Raw genomic sequence first — 21,442 nt, forward strand, 5'->3', positions numbered from 1 at the left:
AATTTGCGGGCTGTTGGGCATTTCCCATCCTAGTTCCATGCAAAGGCATATCTGGTCCATGCAAAGGCACCTCTGGTGGTTGTCCACTGAAAGATACATGCCTCACGCTTTATGGAGAGCTTCGTCCTTTGAATCATCTGACTCATCAGATGACTCCTCATCCTGAGGGGCTACATGCATAGACTCAAGGGGAACATGTTGTCCCGCATCAGGTGCATCATCACCACTGGCATAAGGTTGTTCCTCATGGTGGCCATCTGACAACTCTTCCTCCTCCTGCGTGGAGAGAGTCTCTGACTGCTCACAGTGTGACATCATGGCTGTAATACGGAAGCAATAACCACTTCTCTTCACCCAAAGCTACCAAGGCCCACCTTCTGTAGAAAGAGAGTGTGATCCCAGCAATGGAACCACTGTAACCGGCCTTCGGAACCCCAAAGGGCGGTAAACCACAACTATCTCTAATCACACCATCAATTACAACCACTTAGCTCCCTATTAAACACACCACATCAGATAGCATAAATAAAAATACAGGTGAGGCTAGAATGCCCCTGCTCAATGATCACATAGCGACACCGATTGGCCCCAAACACTTGGCGCCCCTTGTGGTATTTCTTTATTCTTCTTTAGTGAAAAGTAACAGCAAAATTACAACCAGGGCACACCCTGAACTGATCCCACTAGCTATCACTATTCACCGGCCCACACTAGGCCCACATTGCATCGAATTGGCAAACTATGCATCCCAATTGCTTAGGCATCCTCAGATCTCAACAACCTGGTATCATCCTGGGTTCACCCTCTGTAACTGAGTGATTGCAACAGACCCAGGGAATCCCGTAGAGAATCTCAAACAGAGAAAAACTAGAAATAAATCCCAAAGTGAAAACAAAGAGAAACTGGGCTGGAAATTCAGGATTGCGCGCCCACAGCATGGGCTGCAACCAAAAACACCTGCTCCTCACCAGAATAGGTTCCCGTAGTATCCAGAACCCTGCCAAAGACTTCAAAACAGAGTTTCACAGCCAAAAATGCTAATTTGCAGCAAGAAAAACCAGCCTCGGGCTGCGTGCAAGCATAGAAGCTGTGCGGCCTGTCTGTACAGTCCTTACACAGTCCCCGCAGCTTGGAGAGGGTCCGTACAGCCTGAGAAATTCATCATACAGCTGCAAATCAGCGCCAAGATGGGCTCCAGCAAGTCGCAGAAGATGCTCCCGGGCTTGGACTGCGTGCAACAAGGCTGGAGGGCAAGGAAACAGAGGAAAACAGCCACAAGGAAGCAACCAGCAATCTGGAGAAGGTCTAGCGCAGCAAACGGAGAAGGAAGATGGCGAATTCTGGAACAGGCTCTAGAATTGGATGCCATCTGCCCTAAAGGGAGGGGGGGGGGGATATGCTAAAAGTGGAGCTGGTAGGCTGCATGCTTGACACGTGGCACATTAATGCCCCTAACCCCCTGCACCAAGGAAACGTTGGTTTCCTAGGGAAAACTTTTAAAGGCTCTAACCCCACTAACCAATGACAAAAATTATAGGGCTGAGCACCCATACTGGCCTCATAAGAGCTTGTAGCCATAATCTCATCCCTTTCTTTGCATCCTTGATCCTACATTGATCATCCTGAAGTTCCACGATCATGTGCTGATCATGGGCCATGGATGGAACTGAAACAAGATTTTTTCTCAAGTCAGGAACATACCAGACATCACGGATATGCTTTTTCTTTCCTAAATCCAAAAGGATGGGAACATCTCCCACTTCTGTGATGTCCTAAGATGAATCATTAGCACAAATAACATGCCTGCCATAAACAAATTTGATTTCTTCAAACCACTCTTTCATGTGAGACATGTGCTTCGATGCACCACTATCTCGATACCAAGTATCTATGGCAGCAAATGAAAAATCACCATATGAAACATGAGAAGCATCATATGCAATTGAATCCCCTGTGGCACCAAATCTGTCATGAAATACAGTAAATACAAAATCCTTTCCTTCTTGTGCAAAATTTGCATGAGATGGTGAAGCATTTGCATTCTCAGCTGGTGCAACATAATTACTGCTTGTGCATTGCTTCTTTTCCTCATTGGCAATCCGTTTCTTCCACTCTGCAATGTAATGACCAAGCTTCTTGCAATAATTGCATCTGTCTTTCTTCACCTTTGCCTTGGGCTGATGGGCATGGCTGGTCTTTTTCTGAAAATGACCTCCTGTAGGCTGAAATCTACCCTTTCCATGAGTGGCAAGTGCTTGCTCACCTTGACTAGAGGAACGGGCAGCATTGGAAGTCGTTTCTTCCTGTAAGAGCAAGCCAACTAACTCACCTAACGAGAGAGGAGCAGCCCTAAGCATGATGGTCAAGGAGGTAACAAATGTGCAATATGAGGGAGCCAAGCGTTTGAGGGTAATAGAGACCAATTTCTTGTCTTCTATGTCCTCATCAATGGCTCATCTCGAATGTCAGTAATCTTAGCAATGTGCTCTGAAATAGTTTGACCTTCAAGCATGGACAGATCATTGAGCTTATTGTTCAAAGCAATGCTTCTTGCTTCATTCTTGACATTCCACATACTTTTCAACTTGTCCCAAGCGTTTTTTGCATGCTTGCACGACTTAATGGTTGACTTAATGTGCATCTTCACTGATAATACAACAAAGACAAAGCTTGGGCATCCCTACGATCAAACCTCTTTTGATCCTCTGTGGCAATGGTAGGAGAAGCCTGAGTGGTAGTGCTAGTAGTACCCAAAACACAATTCCTCCCGGGATACAAAATGCAATCAAACAATATATTCCTGCCCCAAAAATATCATGAAACACAGCCAAACACTGGCTCAAAATGCAATGCCAAACACTTGCTCAAATTGCAATGTACCTCTGCCCCAAAATCAGCTTGAATCTCAGCCAAACACTGGCTCACAATGTGATAGAAGTTTCTTGCTCAATAGGCATTTAAAAGTGCATACACCTAGGGTAAACGAAAGGACTTCAAAGAAGGTGGGGCATCAGTCAAGTTTGAGAATTTCCGTGGGATGCAGGACCGGTTGAAAGCCTTGATGTATTTGCCACAGTTTGATGCTGCATACACCGGAGGTAATTTCACTGAGAGGTCAAAAATCAGAAAAGCCGTCAGTTTCTTGAAGGGTAATGCCCTTCAGTGGTGGACTAATTTACTTTTGCAAGGAAGAGCTCCTGCGACATGGGTTGAGTTTAAGCAGTTGTTTTGAACAGCATGGCTGACCACCATGTTTGAAGTGGACATTATGACTCAGTGGCATTAGCTTAATGCAGAGGGTTGCAGAAATTTGGATGAATACAACAAGAAATTTTGGGATGCCTTGTTACTTGTCAGTTCTTACCGTCAGGTTCCCTTCTCAGAGCAGGTTGAGAAATACTGCTGTGGATTGCCTAAAGAAATAAGGGATTATTGCACAAAAACACAAGTGACAAATCTGTCCCAACTCATAGAGAATGAAAATACAGCATATGCTTTGATGCAAGGACGGATCAATGGGTTTAAAAACAGCTCGAGAAATAAAAGTAATGCCAGGGAAGATTTTAAAAAGGCTAAGCGACTCGAAAAACCAGCAAAATGAGCCTTTGTTGCAGGCCAAAGGCATGGACAGCCTTCGTCACGACCTCAGTTGTCTTCCGAGGAGAAGCAGGCACTGTTTGAACACCAGCTGTTTTATTTGCAAGCAGGAAGGCCATAGAGCCCATGAATGCCCTCATCGAAAGAGGAAGTCTTTTGTAGAGAAAAAGCATGAGCATAAAGAGGAAAAGAAAGATGACACAAGGGGGAAAAAGCCGAATCCGAGTGCTGGTCTGTTGCCTGATGTCCTACAGGGAAAAAACTGGGCTGCGTGCTGCCTCGCTGCATCATCATCCTCAAGGGGACACCAATCCGAGAAAACTGGCCCAACCATCTGCTGTCCATCCACACGCTAAGCTAAGTCCCTCCCACCAGGACTCAGGGATGACTAGGTCAATCAATCTCTCTCATCCGCTATCCTACTCCTCGTAGATGAGCGACGGCGCCATCTGCCAAAGGACCTGACCAGTCCACTGTCCCACTGTGTCCAACCAATGTGAGTCCGCTGTCCAAGCATACACCCCTCCTAATCACGGATCGCTGGGTGCAGATGGAGTGAGGATGGATCCTGCTAAGGTAGAAGCCATCAAAAATTGGCCACCTTTGAGGAATATCCATGAAGTACGAAGCTTTCTTGATTTATGCTCGTACTATAGGCGATTTATATGTTACTTTGCTGAGATGGCATCACCTCTGTATGCCTTACAGAAGAAAGGGGTCACCTTCAAATGGAAGGATCGGGAAATTGCAGGCTTTGAGGAACTCAAAGAGAAGTTATGCTCAGACCCCGTGATTATTCTACCAGACCTACAAAAACCATTTGATGTCCATTGTAATGCTTGTGGACATAGCATCGGGGGTGTGCTCATGCAGGATGGAAGAGTTGTGGCATATGAGAGCAAGGTTCTCAGAGATACAAAGTACCACATGCAGGCTTATGAGCAGGAGATGTTGGCTGTTATTCATGTTGCCATGAAGAAGTTCCAAACTTGCTCCAGCTCATGAAGAACTTATCAAGATGATCTTTCCATAGTTACACTTGCATTTCTACTCTTTTCCATCCATGGAGTCTTCCAAATCAACTACCATTTCGTTCGAAAAGTTGAATGTTAAGAATTTTCCTACATGGCAAACAAAGATGCATCTTGTACTTATGAAAGATGGAGTGTGGAATGTTGTGCGTGGCAAGGAGAAAAAGCCACAATCAGATGAAAAGAAAATTGCACACTGGGAGAATCTGAATGACAAAGCTCTTTCTCTCATTGGTTTGAGGTTGGGTGATGACGTTATTCATCATTTTGATTTTGACTCCACTGCTCACGACTTATGGGCTAAGTTTGAAGAATTGTTCAGCAACAAAATCATCAATTCAAAGGTATTCCTCAGACAGGAATTCTTCAAGCTGCAAATGAATCATAAAGACTCTCTTCTTGCTCACTTGAATCATATGGAATCCCTTGTCACTCAGCTTGCTAGTCTGAAGGCCCCTATAGCGAAAGATGAGCAAGTCGTTGTGCTCCTCTCGAGCATTGAGGAAAATTCTAAGTACCGGGAGATCATACTAGCATTGCATGTACCGGGAGATCATAGTAGCATTGCGTGTGACACAAATGGGTTATCATGATATGGTTGCTATGCTTATTGATCATGATAGACGGTATGCAGACACTCCAAACTCTACTGTACTGTACTCCAATGGCAAAGGCAAATTCAAGCCTTTCAAATTCAATCACTGTGGGACGCTTGGTCACACTGAGGATCGCTACTTCCAGAAGCTTGCCAAGCAACAACACAAGGATTATGTCAACTTGGTTGGGACTGCAACAAGTGAAGACGAAGAAGAAGATGATGCTTCAACACCGACTCATGCTCTTACTACCGACATCAGAGATCTCTCTCTCTCTTCATAGGTCTATGTACCTGATGATCGGGACTTTTGTTTCTAATCTATTTTTATTATTTTTATTATCTCCTCTGCCCTGGGTAGTCCCCTAAAATGATATGTATTGAGTGTTTGGTTTTCATTGAGTCTAAAGGTCCTCTGCCTTGGATAGTCCTCCTAAAAAGATGTATTGGTTTTCCTATTTTGGTCACTGGTGTGTGGCTTCCTAACATGTCCTGTTATGAAGCCAAGGGGAGATGTACTGTGGGAGCCATATGTATTGGCTTTGATAGGTCTCGTTATCAGGCCTGGCCGAGTTCCAAGATGTTGGTGTATTCCTAGACCTATGAGCTGGTCATGTAGCCATGCTACACAAAGGCCAAGATTTGGGGATGACAGCGGCACTGGAATAGAGCTTGCTGTATGGCAGTATGCAGCCAGCCATTGGACTTTTGTTGAAGGCCAATCGCGGCTGGGGCAGGACAGCAACAGACACAGCCAAAGTGGGCTGCCAAATGGAAGCGCAGAAGGCATAGAAGCATGCCAGCAGATGCAGCACGCAGAGGTGGTCAACAACAGCAGTGCAAAGGTCGGCAACTGATCATGGTGGCTGCAGCAGGGATGGAGCATGAGCCAGCAGACCAACGCACAGACAAGGGACCAGAGGGTAGTCCCTGGAATCACAGGTTGGAAGAAGGGGAGAAGGCCTTATGTAGGCCTGGTCTGGTCGTGTCGGGCCAGATCTTCAGACTTGGTTGGCCAGTCTAGGGGCATGGAGCCCTCTATAAAAGGTCCCATTGTGGGTGGTATTATGTACCTCGGACTGGAAGCAGCCCTCACATTCTGCAGCAGTACTTGGTGCATACGTACAACCAGTAGGAGAGTACATGTATGCAGGAGGGTGCTTGTTCGAGGAGCTGACACGGTTCCTGAAGCTCAGTGAGGAGCACGCAATGTGAGGAGTGCAAGGAAAGAAGTAGGAGCAGTATGTGCACTCACCATAGAGCATCCAGGGCAGTGGATTGCTGGGTTTTGGGAACTCTGATGGAGGTTTTTGTAAAGAGCGTTTGGCTCAGATTTTGTGCAATATACTTGAAGTTTTGAATTACGGTATTCCCTTCTCTCTGAAGATTTTTCTGTGCACTTATCCATTTCTATTTATTGCTGCTTGGTAAGACAGCAAATTGGTACTTTGAATCTATGCCATGCTTTTGTCTGCTTGAGCATCTACTTTGAGGTGAACAAAACAGAAATAACTTCTATGAATCTTCTACAAAGCATTGCTTTTTCAAGCTGTTGATCATGCTTACAATGAAAGAGGAAATCACCAAGGACATAACAAATAATATGAAAGTAAAAAAAGGAGGTCTAGGTTCCTTCGCGAAAAACGGACTTTTCTCAAGCGAGGAAAAAGACCTACCAGTCAAAAAGACCTATCAGTCAGAAATTGACCTGTTTGAGGGTCAGCTGCTTGGATCCCCAGGCACTGCAACTGATTTGCTTTGTTCCATTCCAGTCCCAATGAAAGATTTCCCTGTATGGAAGCGGGACCCATGAATTACGAAGACAAGCACTTCTAAGCATGTCTTTAATATTTGTAAATTTGTATCCATGCCAGAACTAACGGAATGGTTCTCTATATAGAGAATGTATCCACCAATAACCAAAACCAAGTCTTGTTAAAAATGTCTTATTACACTAAATACTGTACTGCAACTACATACATGATTGAGAAGGGGGAGAGTAGACTCCTTTGAATGGTGCCAATACGTTTTCTTGATGTTTTAAATCCTCGATGTTGTATTAACCAGAATGCATGTTTTTTTAAGTTCATAAACACCTGAGAAATTCAAATCTTCACCTGAACAGAGCTAGCAGTCCTTTTTTGCACTTTTGTCTGGATAAATTATGGAAAATCCTAGCGCAACTATTTGTTTCTAGTCCCAAAAAGTGGAATATGGCAAGAGCATCTTTCTGTATCTCTGCTCCAACTTTGGTGACATTCTTGTCTGATAAAATATTTTTCAATCTTGCAGAATGGACAATTGATTTGAGAGAAACATTACTTGAAACCCTGATCAGTAAACAACGCTGGTGCACAGAAAACTGAATAAGATCAAGGCCAGAGTCAGGACCATATTTGCAGACTAACGCAACAAATGTGCCTGGTCTGAATTGATCTTGAACAAGCCAATCTATGCCATCATCAATAAGATATAATTGGTGTATATTGAGCATTTTGACTTCAATGGTGAACTCACAGACAGATACAGGAGTAACAGAGTCATTAGGAGGAGATGGCATGGACTTTATGATGTTCTTAGGAATTGAAACAAGGAATTCTGAGTGCAGAGTATCTTTATTTGTCTCATGTTGCATGTTCCTTCGAACTCTGGCAATACTGATTTCATCACAATCAATGACTGTGTCTCTTGGATCCTCTGTTTCAGAAACTGGACAGGAGGGGCTAAAGTCCGGAAATTCTTTTGATAACTTTTTCCGGACACTAGGATCTAAAAGGTTCCAGAATTGGGAAGCTGATATCAGTGGCATTTCACATACACCAAGGCTATTGCACAGCAGATCATCAATGTCTTCATGCTCCACTTTGTTAACTTGTCCCCACCAAGCTATGAGCAAATCAAAATCCAACTCTCGAATCAGTCGAAAAGTTTGAAAATAACAACGAGCCACCTGGAAAATGACAATTTTAACATTCAATTTACCCTAAGCTGTCCTTTCATTGGCTCCACTTGCTTTCTGTACTAATTAGGTAAGAGATAACATTTACAAACTAGTCTAAAGGAAAGAGGGATGGGGGGGATATTCATATAACCTGGTCATTACATTGTGATCCAGCATCAGGGAAAAAAATCAGATGCTTTGCATTCATGATTGCCAGATACTTCTCAAGACGGTTCCTTGATTGAGGAAAAGCTGCTCCAGAAGCTCCTATGACAGGAAGACCACTTAGAGCAGATAGAACATGTGCTTTTAGGCCTCCTTCACATATTCCTACAACGGATCCATGTGTGCCTAAGGGTACACAACAGAAAAGAGGGAGTTCACCATTTAAGCTAGGTCCCCTACCACCTTCAAATATTTTTCTGCTACTCAACCATTTATACTTTCCACTGTTGTTGCGATCCACCTTAATTTGAGCCCCTATTATCTGTCCTGATGGATCTCTGGCTGGAATGAATATCCCTGGACAACCAATTAGACAGTTACCCTCTTTGTTGAGGCCTGGAATCAGGGAGCTAGATAAGACACTCTTCCCTGCACACCAAGACCTGAAACTCATGCTTCTGCAGACACTTTCTGTCAGTCCTCTTCTTTGTAGCTCCTGTATCCATAAAATGAGTCAACATATTGAGCATTTTTTTCATGGAATTTTTAATATATCTCATATGAAAATTAGCAAAAGTGCTTGAACAGATTACCTTCATGTGAACTGCCTTCAATGAAAGGCTTTTAAGTATATTTTGATAATGGAAATGCCTGAACAAATCTTCTTCAACTTCGTAAACTTCAAAAATCATTCTCTCTATTTCCTTCATGCTTTCGTTTGCACTTTCAATATTTATCAGTACCTCCAAGGCTGTAAGACGGCACTCCTCTGTGACAGTCAGGTTCAAATGTTTGACTTGTTCCAGAAGCCATAATAATGACATTATGAGACTTCTATTATTCCAATCTGAGGGGATCATATCATTGATATACCAAGATGAACAACTGAGGACAAATACAGCTGCTGTGTAATGATGTTGGCAAAATAGGCCTCTGATAAACCTCCTCGTCATTCCTTGGTTCTGGAATGTTTGATTCTCGATTTTAAGGGCAAGATTGTAACCTATAAAAAAGTATCCTGGCTCTCCACGGTTCAAATGTCTCTTCGGTACTGAAAATAGTCTGAAGATACTTGAAATTTTTGTCTTTTGAAAAGTGCTCCACAGTTTTAAGTGCTGATACCAGGTCCCTTCGATATTGTCCTGTTCATAAAGTATCAGCTCTTCAACATGTGGTTCTAGAACTTCCATCCATCGTTCATGCTTGAAGCAATGACATTTAAAAAGCGAAGCATATTCTAAAGCTAATTTAGGTGGAAAACCTTGGCTGGCAATAATCTGTTGTGCTCTTGACTGTAGTTTGACACACATGTGAAAGTTGATGGACTTGAGAGATCTGAAGAGCGACATAAGTACTTTCTCTGATAAGTTGAATCCTTTTGACTGACCACCATCAATTTGCCACAGGTTTTCCACCAGGGAACATATTGTGATGGACGCATCACAGTCAGAAATAATCTTCCTTTTCTCTATTTTATTTGTTTCTACACATGCTTCATGATGCAAATCTTGGAAAATGTGGTTTAGAAGGAAGGAAGTTAGGTTTGATTCCTCTTCTGAGCCTTTACAGCAGTATAGAATGCCCTGCGTTAATGAAGTGGAAGAATTTGATGGCTGAAACAACAAAAGCCTGCTACATGCACTTTGAGCTTGTTCTAGAATGCTTGACACTGTCACAGTTATACTGCCCATTGCTTCAAACACAGAAAGCCTATCTCCATTAAGTTTTAAAGGCTCGAATTCAACCTCATATTTCTCTCTTGACTCCATGCCACATATCTGTATAATTTCACTCAATGAGACTGAAAACCCGTCGAAAGAAAAATATTCTGAATTTTTGTGCCTTTGTGCCCTTACAATGTATGGGCCTCGGGGAAAATGAAGCCCTACACCAACTCTGCGAATTCCAGCGACATAGGTCCTGTCACGTTCATCAACCACTTCTTCCTTCATGGCCTGTGGTGCACATAAGAGCAACATTTAGACATAAAAAACAAGTGCCTGTTTTATAAGAATTGGCTATGTGAAGACCCTCTAAGGTTTTAAAATCTAAAGATATTCAAGATTCCTGCAAGAAACAAACATAAAATTCTTTATGGGATCAACTGAGACAAGAGACTTTATAATCACCCTTCTTTCCTATGTTCATGCTACATATCTCAGTCATGTTTAAATAAGAAGATTGCGTGAGAGTGCAACTGACCTGTAATGAAAGTCGAATGTCAGCTCTGATAGCGCCTGCATTTAATCTAACAATATCTGCTGTTGCTATCTTCTCCTTCTGTTGCAGCTTCACCAAAGAGAATTTCCCAGGTTCATTAGGAGAATCCATGATAGTTAACTTTTTACCATCCCCATCTGTAGGATTATCTGGATCTAAAAGGAAGATAACTACTTTCTCCTCTCTGTAGACTGATCTCGGTTGAGACAGTTGGACACAGGCTTTAAGAAAGAAAAAGTCTTCCTTTGTGATCGTATCATCAAATCGTCCCCTTTTAATTTTCTGGGTTTTTAAAGCAGAGATGATATCTCTCAATGGTTTACCTTCGTGAAGGGGTAATACGTGTCTTTCTGCATTTGTACAATTGAACACAGCTCTTCCAAACCTGGCCTGAAGATCAATTTCCATAGATGGTTCAATCATCTCAAGATAGTTCTTGATAGTTTGAAAAAACTCATCCAACTTGAATTTTGAATCATACAGAGGTTGGTTTGGGTCATTATGACACTTCTCTATGAAAAACTCAGTCAATTGATGTCCATACTGTTTCTTTTCCCCCCTTGGTCCTTCCTTAAAGTCTAATTCCATGCAAAATACATGATCTGAAAGTTCTCCTGGATCAAAGTATGGTCATCCTTCTATCCCACCATGTCTGAATATGTCTGGTCACTGCAATAGATTCAATCCATTTTATTGCCTCTGCTACTTCCTTAGGATGTCCTGAAACAACTATGTTATCACTTTTGGACTGGACTGTAGGTACTGAAATATGTACGTTATGCTGTAAACGCCCCAAGTTCTTTTTTAAAATGCCTCTTTGATCCATTGTGAGATTCATCTTCTTGCTGACCATGGGGAGGTAACCCTCTCGCAAAGTCAGCTTTGGAATCATCCAACCTGGTATGTCCGTTTGCTTTTGCAACCTTATCATTTGACCTAGATTTTTCCTTATGCTCTTGGATGTTTCATACGAGTGTTCTGGATTGCATATTGAATGGTACCAGCCTTCCAATTCAACGTGTTTTTTCTTGCTGACAATTTTGTCTCGTCTTTTATGCATGAATTTGAGTGCAAGGCTGGCTGGTTTATCATATTTGCATTCTGTAACAAGCCTCTCAAGCAGGGAATAGAAGACCTCGTTGAAACGTGTGGCTCCTTCAATCCACTCTGTAAAACACTTTCTATCCAGATCAGGTTCAATCAATTTAAATGATTTTAGAAGAGATTGTTCGTCACTGTCTTGAGTATCCAGTCTCAAGCGATTTGCTCGTGCAAATTTCCTATGGCGTGAAGGCGTGGACAAAGCCAGAACTGGTCCAGGATCGGAAGTGTTGTTCCTCTTAGATTGAAAATTTCGTGAATCATTATTACCCTTATCGACAGGCACATCTGACTCAGATCCTGACCTTATCTTGCAAGATACAAGAAGATTTTCAGGATTGACTAGCTTTAGTGATGGGTACTCTAGCCATATATCAGGGGCTGTATATGGTTGACAGTAACTTCGACATTTCATACAGTAAAAAAGTTGCAGAATGTCCTCTTCAATGCTCCCCATACATAATCCATTTCCTGTCATTCTAGAGTTTAATTTAACTCGCAGTTGTTCAATGGCCTGGAGCTGGTGAAGATAAAGGAATTGGGGAGCCAATTTGAGTAATAAAGGACCATAAAGTAGACTGTGAATCTGATTCTGTGCAGAATCTGTGCATATCAAGATTACTTGAAATGGCCGGAAAAGTAGTAGAGCTAGCACGCAAAAGTTATTTTCATTGGGCAAAACTGTAACATTCGAGGCATGTAGTTTTCTGTACTCCACTTCAACAAAGCGTGCAGCTACAGCAACATGGAAAGGGAAACGTGGATGGACCTCAGTTGCAGAATGGATAAGACTGGTGTAACGATCAAAACTGACACCATACCTGGTTCCCTGTATGTAAGTTGACCAAATGATCTGTCGAACTTTTGATTGTCTACCAAGATGGACTCTGTTTACCTCTTTCAAATTGTTAGTTTTGAAGTATATACTCAAATCATTACTTCTCTCTTGGCTCGCCAAAAAGTTGAGTATCTGTGCAGCTTCAGGAAGGTCTTTTATTGTCTTGGTGCCTGGTTCCTTCATAATATCAGAGCACTCTACCAAGGCAGAGCTGTTCTCAGAAATAAGAACCCTGGATATTGGGCCCAGAACCTGTACGTCATCAATGCAGACTGAGTGTTAGGTATTCATTTGATGTTAATGATGTAGTCAAATACATATATTTTCAAGTGCCACATCATAGAACTTCTTGATCAACTCCACTCTTAGCACATTTTAAAAATTTGTCCATTCAGGACATGAGCTTCATTTCCTTACTCCACGTTTGCAATTAGTGGAGAAGACTCAAAATCTTGAGACTTGCCGGCATCTTACCATTGCTAATATCACTGCTGGGTGTGCTTGGCTCCCTTTCTGGCGCGTCCTTATGGCATATCTCTAGATGTACAAATCTACTTTCATGATGAGGGTTGTGCAAACATGGTGTTATGCCGGCAAAACCCCATAGAAACTGTCACCATCGAGTTTTGTATGAATCATGAGACAGCTGTGCCTGTCCATCTGCCTTAGGCAGCTTGCTGCCCACAGACTCTCTTGGGTGTGCTTGGCTCCCTTTCTGGCGCGTCCTTATGGCATATCTCTAGATGTACAAATCTATTTTCATGATGAGGGTTATGCAAACATGGTGTTATGCCGGCAAAACCCCATAGAAACTGTCGCCATCGAGTTTTGTATAAATCATGAGACAGCTGTGCCTGTCCATCTGCCTTAGGCAGCTTGCTGCCCACAGACTCTCTTCCCCCGCTCCCCTCTGCCCCCCCCCCCCCCCCCCAATTTTGGTTTGTTCTCGACCGAGGCTAGCTAATAGCCTTTCCCTCTGGTGTCACTTTCCTCACCTCATCACTTTTTCCGCTTCTTACCCCTTCCTTCTCTTCGCTTGTAGGACAGCCTTTACTCCCTTCGCTCCACCCCTTTTTCCTTCCCACTAGATCCTCCGTCTTCCTTTCATGATCCTCCACCTTTTCCTCCCCTTCTCCCAAGGGCATTCATCACCAGCAGGTTTCAGAGCTTTGTCCCAGAGGGAAGGATTTTGATCATACCCTATTTTCATTTGGCCAAAGGAGCTCAGTGGCAGCATCCTCATATCTGATCACCATTCAAATCACCCTCTCTCCTCGAGGACCATCAACTGGTAGAGCACGGTGTAGAGCAACTTTAGGACCATGTAGTGGTGGCATGCTTTGTTGGCCATTCCCCACATGGCGCAAGGTTCGAAATTGGTTCCAGCGAAGGAAGGGGACCATATCCAAGACTATGGAAGATGAGTCTTTCTTTACCTCGACGAAGACCACCCCAACTTCTATTGTAGTGAATTTCAATATATCTAGGTTTGCATTTAGTTTGTCTCATGCCTTGGTACTATGGGATTACCACGGGCGACATGGAGACTAAGCACCATGTATCACAGTTTTCGGCCATCCTACATTGCCCATGGAATACTAAAGCGACATCCTTCTCCCTATTGGTGCTTGCTTCAGCATGGTCTTTAAGTCTTCTCCCATGATGATGGCTTTATCGCTCATAAATGACGACGGACTGAAGCTACAATTGGTTGTAGAAGACCCAGGCTCCCTCCCTCTTGAGATTTTACTAGAGACCTTGAGTTGAGGGAAGCTAGGGCAAAGGAAGGTGGTAGGCCTATCAGGCCTTTGCCACCAATTCCACACCCCTTGCTCAACACTACCCCTCCCCTGCCCCTTTCCACACCAATTCCAGCACCTCAACTAGTTTTATGCCCTCCCCGCCATCAGAAACCCCTGGCGCCACCACCACCTTATCACACACAGGCAGATTGCCACACTCTAGTGGTGTGATTTTGGACCGAGCCATCGCCATATCCAGGTCACGGAGGCCCAAGCCCCCAAGACCCTGTGCCCGGCAGCCATATCTTCATCGGATCCGTGCCATCATTGCCAAACACCGGAAACGTTTGGCACCGAGTTATGAGATCCTAGAGCTGCCCATGATTGGGATTTTTGACATAAGAAGAGTGCAACCTTTTTATTGATTAGCTTCCTGCCTATGCTGATCAATTGGTACTTTTAGTAAATACTTGCTTGGTATTTCATAAGTTTTGGGTCACTTGCAATCCCTCTGATTGTAAGTACCTTTAGTAGCTCTCAGCCTTCAGCTTATTTATTTTGTTGTTCTCTTTGATGAGACAACACTAGGAGATGTATCAACTGTTTTAGTCTCATAGGCCGTTTGGCCTTTTAGAGACGTTAATATATATCTATCTATCTATCTATCTTTCAACCCAACCTTCCCCCCGTCAACCTCTCCCTTCCAAGCCCTCCTCTTAAGTCCTTACCTGCCAAACTCCCTCCACCCTCCCACCCCACCCATCCCCCCTCTCAACCTATCCTCTCTACCCGTTTTGGGACTCAATTTACCGCCTTAGGATCAAGCAGTGGATTCCACTTCATTTTGACTCCCTGATGAAGGATCAGGTGATGAGCGACGTCTACGTGATGGATTTTGACTTATGTGGTATTGACTCCAATCATAAATGAGCGGAGTTCATACTAGCCCTTGAACTAGATCACTCACAAGCTAGGAGCAAATCCCTTGACAGTAGTGGTGGCTCACGTTGTTAACGTTGTTTGAAGCCAGTGAGGCTTATAGCATGCCACTACATTGACTTGGATTATTCACCTCCCAAACCCCTATGAAGGTCTCTGGATCAGAGATGAGTACATTTCACTACAGATAGTTGTTCTAGGAAGAGCCCTTCACATAGCAGATAGAGGCTACAAATGAGGAGCTCTAGGCCGAGGTCCCTTTGATGGTCTCGCATGTGATGATGACAGTTTGAAGGCATGGCTTAAGGATAGTAATATGCTTAAGGTCCTAAAGGCCTTATTGGTGCAGAAATGTCGGGAGAAGATGGAATCTGCCCAGCCTTCTTTCAGCAACTCTATGATCCAATTGGCAACTTGCTCTGCCATGCTTTCCAAGAGATCTTTGAGACAAGTCTGATGGCTTCCTCTCTTTCTTCAGGACAGATAATGCCTTATTCCCAAAGGGCAGGGTAGATCGACATTTGGCAGTGGTGACTGATCACCCTCTAGATCCAGCCTCCCATCACGGATACTATCTATGACACTCAGACAAGTATCGATCTGGAGCAGAGCATCCTAGACATACCTTCACCTTTTGGGAGGCCATGATTGGGTCCGACGATTCTCAGCCTGTTGTATCTTCTCCAGGACTTCAAGGAGTCCTGTAACATAGAGGGTACCATCAAGAGACTGGAATTCTCTGCACCATGGGCCAAAGGCATCTCAACATTGTCTGCCAGCTCGAGCCAGCTGTACTATTAGAGTTCACACCAGAGAGGCTTTCTTTGACATAGTTAGAAGTTACGGGTGCCTTCCTATATCTTTTGTAGCGGAGGCCCTAGACTGCTTCTAAGATTTCAGGGAGCAGGCTTGGTCCATATGTGCCTTCCAATCAGACATGAGGAGGAACTCCTAGACTTTGAGTCGGCCTTATTTGTGGAGAGCTAGACAGTGAGTTTGGAGAAGATTAGAGTCCTCCTGCACCACTATTGTTTGACCATTTCAACTAGCATAAGTCAGTTGGCTTCTTTACACAGGCGGGGAGCTCCTCACTTAGGAGAATATCTACGTTTCTGCTGGGTTTCCGCAGGACAGACTGCATGGCATCTCTGGTATTAGGTGGGGAGAGGTGGGGCCGGCACTTTAGAGTATTTGCCAAAAGATGTTATAACGGAGCTGGCTCTCCCATAGTCAGTGTGGGCGGATTCCACCCCTTTGTAGTAGAAGTCTTTCTTTCTTCTTCATTTGTCAAGTGCACCTTTCTTAGATAGAGAGTGCAAGCATTGTACTTCAACTTACACTTAGCCACAGCAGGTTTGAGATTTGCCAATTGATTTCAGTTCCTTATGACCATCAATCAATATTACTTGGGGAGCTGCGCTAGGGGTTTCTACAACAGGACAATGATTACTTTATTAGACTAGGCTTACCAAGTCCTCAAAGATCGACAATTGAGCTATCACTTATCTTCAGCAATATTTTTCATATTAAACAATTTTGGCACAATTGTCCTTGGTTGTCTCTATGAATGGTTCGTTCTATTTTTCTAGAGAATTTGGTGTGCCCATTGTAAATAGGTCATTGTAGGAGAATTCATGCAGGGTAGAGAGTTTTTGTCCGGGATTTGGCAAGTACCGATTTGAGGAGTTGGCAGTATACGTGTCTGGAAGACTTGTTAGGATCAATTGACAGGACACAAACCTTCCCCAAGGCGTGGGTTGTGGCATCTTCTTTCTGCTCATAGCATTACAACTACCACATAGGCTTTTTCTCGACATAGCTCAAGATCGGGTGCCAGCATTGCTAGCTCTCCCACAGTTCTTTTTTTTCATGATTGGTAGAGTTTTAACTCTCCTCGTGTATATTTGGGACATATGACATGCTATTCTATGCTCTCATTCCATTGTCTGATTTTCTTTAATTCAATTTATTTCAAAAAACAAGCTGGGCAACAGTAAGATCTTTAAGCTGTAAGCCATGTAGCACTCTGTGTCACGACAAGCAGTCCAAGGAAGACTACTCCCTCCAATAGATTTCTTGTTGTCTTCATCAGCACCACCAGATGAAAGTAAAAAAGTAGATGAAGGAGAAGGAGAGCAAGCTTGCAGATCTGTTTCATATCTTTGTTTCAATTTGTGGATTTACAATTTGGAAATTAATGTAACATCAGAGTGTATACACCATTTTTGGCTCTAAAATATATGTTCGGTCGGTCCCTTTCATCACTCTAAGAAAGATTAACTATTCCATGTTCTTTATAAAGGTTTTAAGCAAATGATGTCAGATAAAGAGCTATGTCAAAGTGTACCATGCTACAAGTTTTACTCTATAGAACTGTGTTTCATTATTGCTCATCTTCCCGTCAACCTCATGATGGAAGTGCAAATGCACATAGGATATCGCCATGCTTATGTACCCAAAAAAAAAGTACTCATCCTCCATCAACAACATCAATTAGATCAGCCCTAAATATGCAATCTTTCTGATTAGCTTTCACATATTACCTTTAGAGCATTTTCAAGACTTGCCACATCATCTACTACCTCACATGGCAGGTTCAAAAGCTTAAATGAACAGCATGGATTCATTCCTGCATTTGCAAGCTGCATGGTTTCAGACGTGGCCACACTGCTATTGGGGACATTCCCTATCAACACATTTCGAAAGGAAGCACCAGTGATAGCAAGGGCGATGGTATCTTCATCCTTACAAAAGACATGTTGACTTTGTTCTGAGTGTTGATAATGGCATCTTAAAAGTTCCAGAATCTTAATGTTCTCCCTCTGAATTGTGTTTTTAAGTTGCTCTTGTTCAATGAAATTAGATAAATCTTCTGCAAGGTACTTCACTTTTGATACAAACATGCTCAAGCTTCCTGGCCTTAAGCAACTCTTATTGATCCAATGTTTGTTCCAGACATGCTTCATCCCTTGAATATATACTTGACGGAAGAGTAACATATCACTGTAGAAGTTACTATCATAAAACTTCCTGGCTTTGAAATTCATTATTCTATGGTACTGAAAATCTACAGCACTCATGCGACCTCGCTTTAAAAATGGTCTCTTGAATAGATCTACAGCTGTACATAATCCAGCTGCCATTACGACACAATCAACAGAACATCCCAGTAACAGCCCAAGCATAATTAACCTAGAAGCATGAACATCAACTGAGAGCTTGACTGTTAATCTCCCCAGTTGTGTCAAAGAAAAATCACCATCAGATTGGAATTGTATAGCACCTGAATCATTGAGAAATTCATATGAATGTTTGAGATTGTCTGGATGAGGAGAATCCATTGCCTTTTGTAGAAGATCTTTAACTGATCCAAATGAAGACAGAAGACCCTTGATCTTCAGAATTGCTATATCCAAAAACGCCTTTTTCATTTCTGGCTCTCTATGCTCAGGAAGCTGCTCGTAAGTCGTCCTTGTAAATAGTCGAATAACAAGCCCAGAACTCATGTCCAGGCAAACTTTCCCTGCTCTGTGTGTAAGTGATGCCCTTGAGCACCATGAATTGACAAGTAGATCGACATGCTTTTCCCTATCATAGTACAAGAGCTTTTCCATACCAAGGTCGATGACATACCTTACTCCTGGTATTGAGATGCCACTTTCCATGGAGATGATAACTTTCCCACAGTACGGAGGCTTGGATAAAAACAATTCTTGTTCTTCTTCTCGAGTCAACATTGAATGCAACAAAATTATCTCAAGATGCAGAGGAGCAGTTGAAGCAATGAGCTTCTTTTGAAGCCTTGTTTCCAGGTCGTTAATTTCTGTCCATCCAGGCAGGAATATCAGAAAGACATCACCACTCTTGACGAGGTGGAAAACTAGCTCTCCAACAAGATCAAGCAGGAAATGGGGAACATTCCTCCCAGTGGCTGGAAAGTCAACAAGTCTGCTCACTAAATCTGATCCTGACTTGGAGAGGGTTGGCAGAGCTTCTAGTATGTCCTCTGCAAAGATTGTCTTGACTTGGAGTCTGCTGAGCGGGATGGTGATTGGAAAGCTACCTGAACCATCAAGAAGAAAGGAAAAATATGCTTGCAAAGACTTAAGGTCAAGGGTTGCTGACATAATAATCAATTTGAGATTTCCGGTTACTGGAGTTGTCATAATCATTTTTAGGAGAAGGTACACAAGATCCTGTTCAATGCTTCTCTCATGCACGTCGTCTAGTATAAGATGCGTGATCCCTTGCGCTGATGGTTGATGATGACATTCCGGGCTGAGCCACTGCACAATAGTGCAAATAAGAAGAAACGTAGAATGGGCCTTGTATAGAGCAGAACATGGACAAAATATTTTTACGACAAACGTTCGTTCGTTTAGTAAACAAAACAAGAATTTCGGTTTAAAAATCTTGGATACGTTGTCAATGATAAGATATTCACAACAGTTGCATAAATAAACTAACTAAATCACCTTTGTCAGCAATGCAAATGAAAACCGGAAGAAGCTACTGAACCATCTGGGTTCTAATGTTGCACATCGGATTCCAGGAATAACATATGATCACGACTGCAAACAAGATAAACTATACAACGGGGGAACAGACGGTTGCGACGAACTCACTTGCAAGATGTATTCGTTGGTCACATACAATAGCCGGGTGGAATCACTCCTTTCTTTTTCGTGTCCCACCGCATATCCGACTTCCTGCCCAAGAGTAACCTTCCTCATAGCTGCAATACGCCAAGCTAACGATATAGCAGTAATGCGCAATGGTTGAGTGGCCACAACTTTCACTATTTTGCCTCGCTCTCGTGCTTCGTCCAATATAAACTGCGGCACTGCTGTAGTTTTGCCACTTCCTGTCTCTCCCTGTTGTACTGCATGGGTTAGCTGACAACTTCTTTCGGTCTCATCGACGCCTCACCCCTCTCTTGCTCTCTCTCATACTTGATAATCTAATTACATGCTAATGAATCTGGAACTCTGCTATCGTAAGAACAACGCAGGCATCGGGAAGTCATCTCCCGATGACCTAGTTGCGGGAAGGCCTTGGCCAGGGTAACAACATTTGTAGAGCATGTATTCAAGCAGCTATGCCTCACGACATTAAGAAACACAGGTTGGACCTGGATGAAGGTGACTCGGTTGTCATGAATGTGCTGCAAAATTTGCTGACGGAGAGCTTGGATAGGCAGATGATCGGTTGGTCTCTCAGAGAGGAGCTGTGGGTGCGAAAGAGGACGTCTCTGATGCCTGCGCGGCGGCCTGCGCGAGTGTTCCATATGGGTTGTAGCTAATCTGTCAACCTGCGGTGGCGTGCGCTCCATATCGGTCGAATAGCTAATAAATCGTTGTCAACCTGCGCTCGCTTGCGCTCCATATCGATCGATCATCGAATAGCTAGCTAATCGCTGTCAACCTGCGCTGGCTTGCGGTCGGTCTCTCTCCCTCTCGCTCGCTCGATGGAGGATTCAATGGATCTCTCGACCCTCATGAACTTTTCTGGATTTGGTCGTATCGACAGATCGATTCCCCCGCGCTAGTGATCTCTTCGGAGGTTGTCTCACGAGTCTTCTCAGATGATCGACAATTGCCGAAAATGATTTTCTGATCACAAATCTCGACAGAGGTGTCGAGGTGTCGAGGTGTAGATGACTGGAAAGTCCATAAATCTCCGCTGTGTGTCTTTCTCGCTGTCGGTGTCCAATGCCGCCCAAAAAGCAATCTGTGATGTAGTGGGAGTGCTGATGATGAAAGGAGGAGGTCGAGAGAGTCTGAGGAGACTCTGTCACCTTGATCAGTAAGTTGAGTTGACGCATTTTAATTGCATACCCAAGAAATAAATTTGTATTTTGATTAGATGGAGACGTAAAATCACGCATTATCTTGACTCCCTCGAATGGATATTTGGAGCCGCCCCTCCCAAATATTAAGGGGTCACATTTAGACTAACTAGCTAGATATGGACTCTCTGCCAACAAGTTTAAAATTTCACTAGGCTTTTTCACTTGGATCCCTATGTCAACTATTCCTTGTTTACAATTGAGAGAGAAGATAGCCGAACTGCTAACGGATGCATGCAATATCGCGATGTAATGGTTTTTCTTTGCAAAATTAGAATTCTAACACGATTGATTTGAAGCAAAGATGTTAAGTAGATCTGAATTTTTGAAATCAATAGACCCATTATATATATAATATACACAATATATATATTTCTCATTCACCCTCCCTATCAATTAATTAATCGATCTCACCCTACCTAAAT

At 43.2% G+C, this 21,442-nt stretch overlaps 1 protein-coding gene across 1 annotated transcript in view; it reads right to left on the minus strand.

Moving 5' to 3' along the window:
• Window positions 1-20,501, minus strand: part of LOC147901196 (uncharacterized) — a 41,918-nt gene extending 21,417 nt beyond the window's left edge. The window contains exons 1-9 of the mRNA XM_087376448.1: window positions 20,301-20,501; window positions 19,795-20,043; window positions 17,713-19,455; window positions 11,220-12,740; window positions 10,532-11,119; window positions 8,923-10,284; window positions 8,316-8,825; window positions 7,341-8,173; window positions 6,932-7,013 (exon numbers count right to left, since the gene is read on the minus strand). Of these exons, the coding sequence (XP_087232574.1) occupies window positions 6,932-7,013; window positions 7,341-8,173; window positions 8,316-8,825; window positions 8,923-10,284; window positions 10,532-11,119; window positions 11,220-12,740; window positions 17,713-19,455; window positions 19,795-20,043; window positions 20,301-20,501 (7,089 nt within the window). The remainder of the gene's footprint in view (window positions 1-6,931; window positions 7,014-7,340; window positions 8,174-8,315; window positions 8,826-8,922; window positions 10,285-10,531; window positions 11,120-11,219; window positions 12,741-17,712; window positions 19,456-19,794; window positions 20,044-20,300) is intronic.
• Window positions 20,502-21,442: the final 941 nt, after the last annotated feature.

The sequence above is a fragment of the Dipteris shenzhenensis genome, chromosome 6, assembly GCF_047967505.1.
Source record: "Dipteris shenzhenensis isolate YYH24624 ecotype China chromosome 6, Dip_SZ_1.0, whole genome shotgun sequence".
Lineage (NCBI taxonomy): Eukaryota > Viridiplantae > Streptophyta > Polypodiopsida > Gleicheniales > Dipteridaceae > Dipteris > Dipteris shenzhenensis.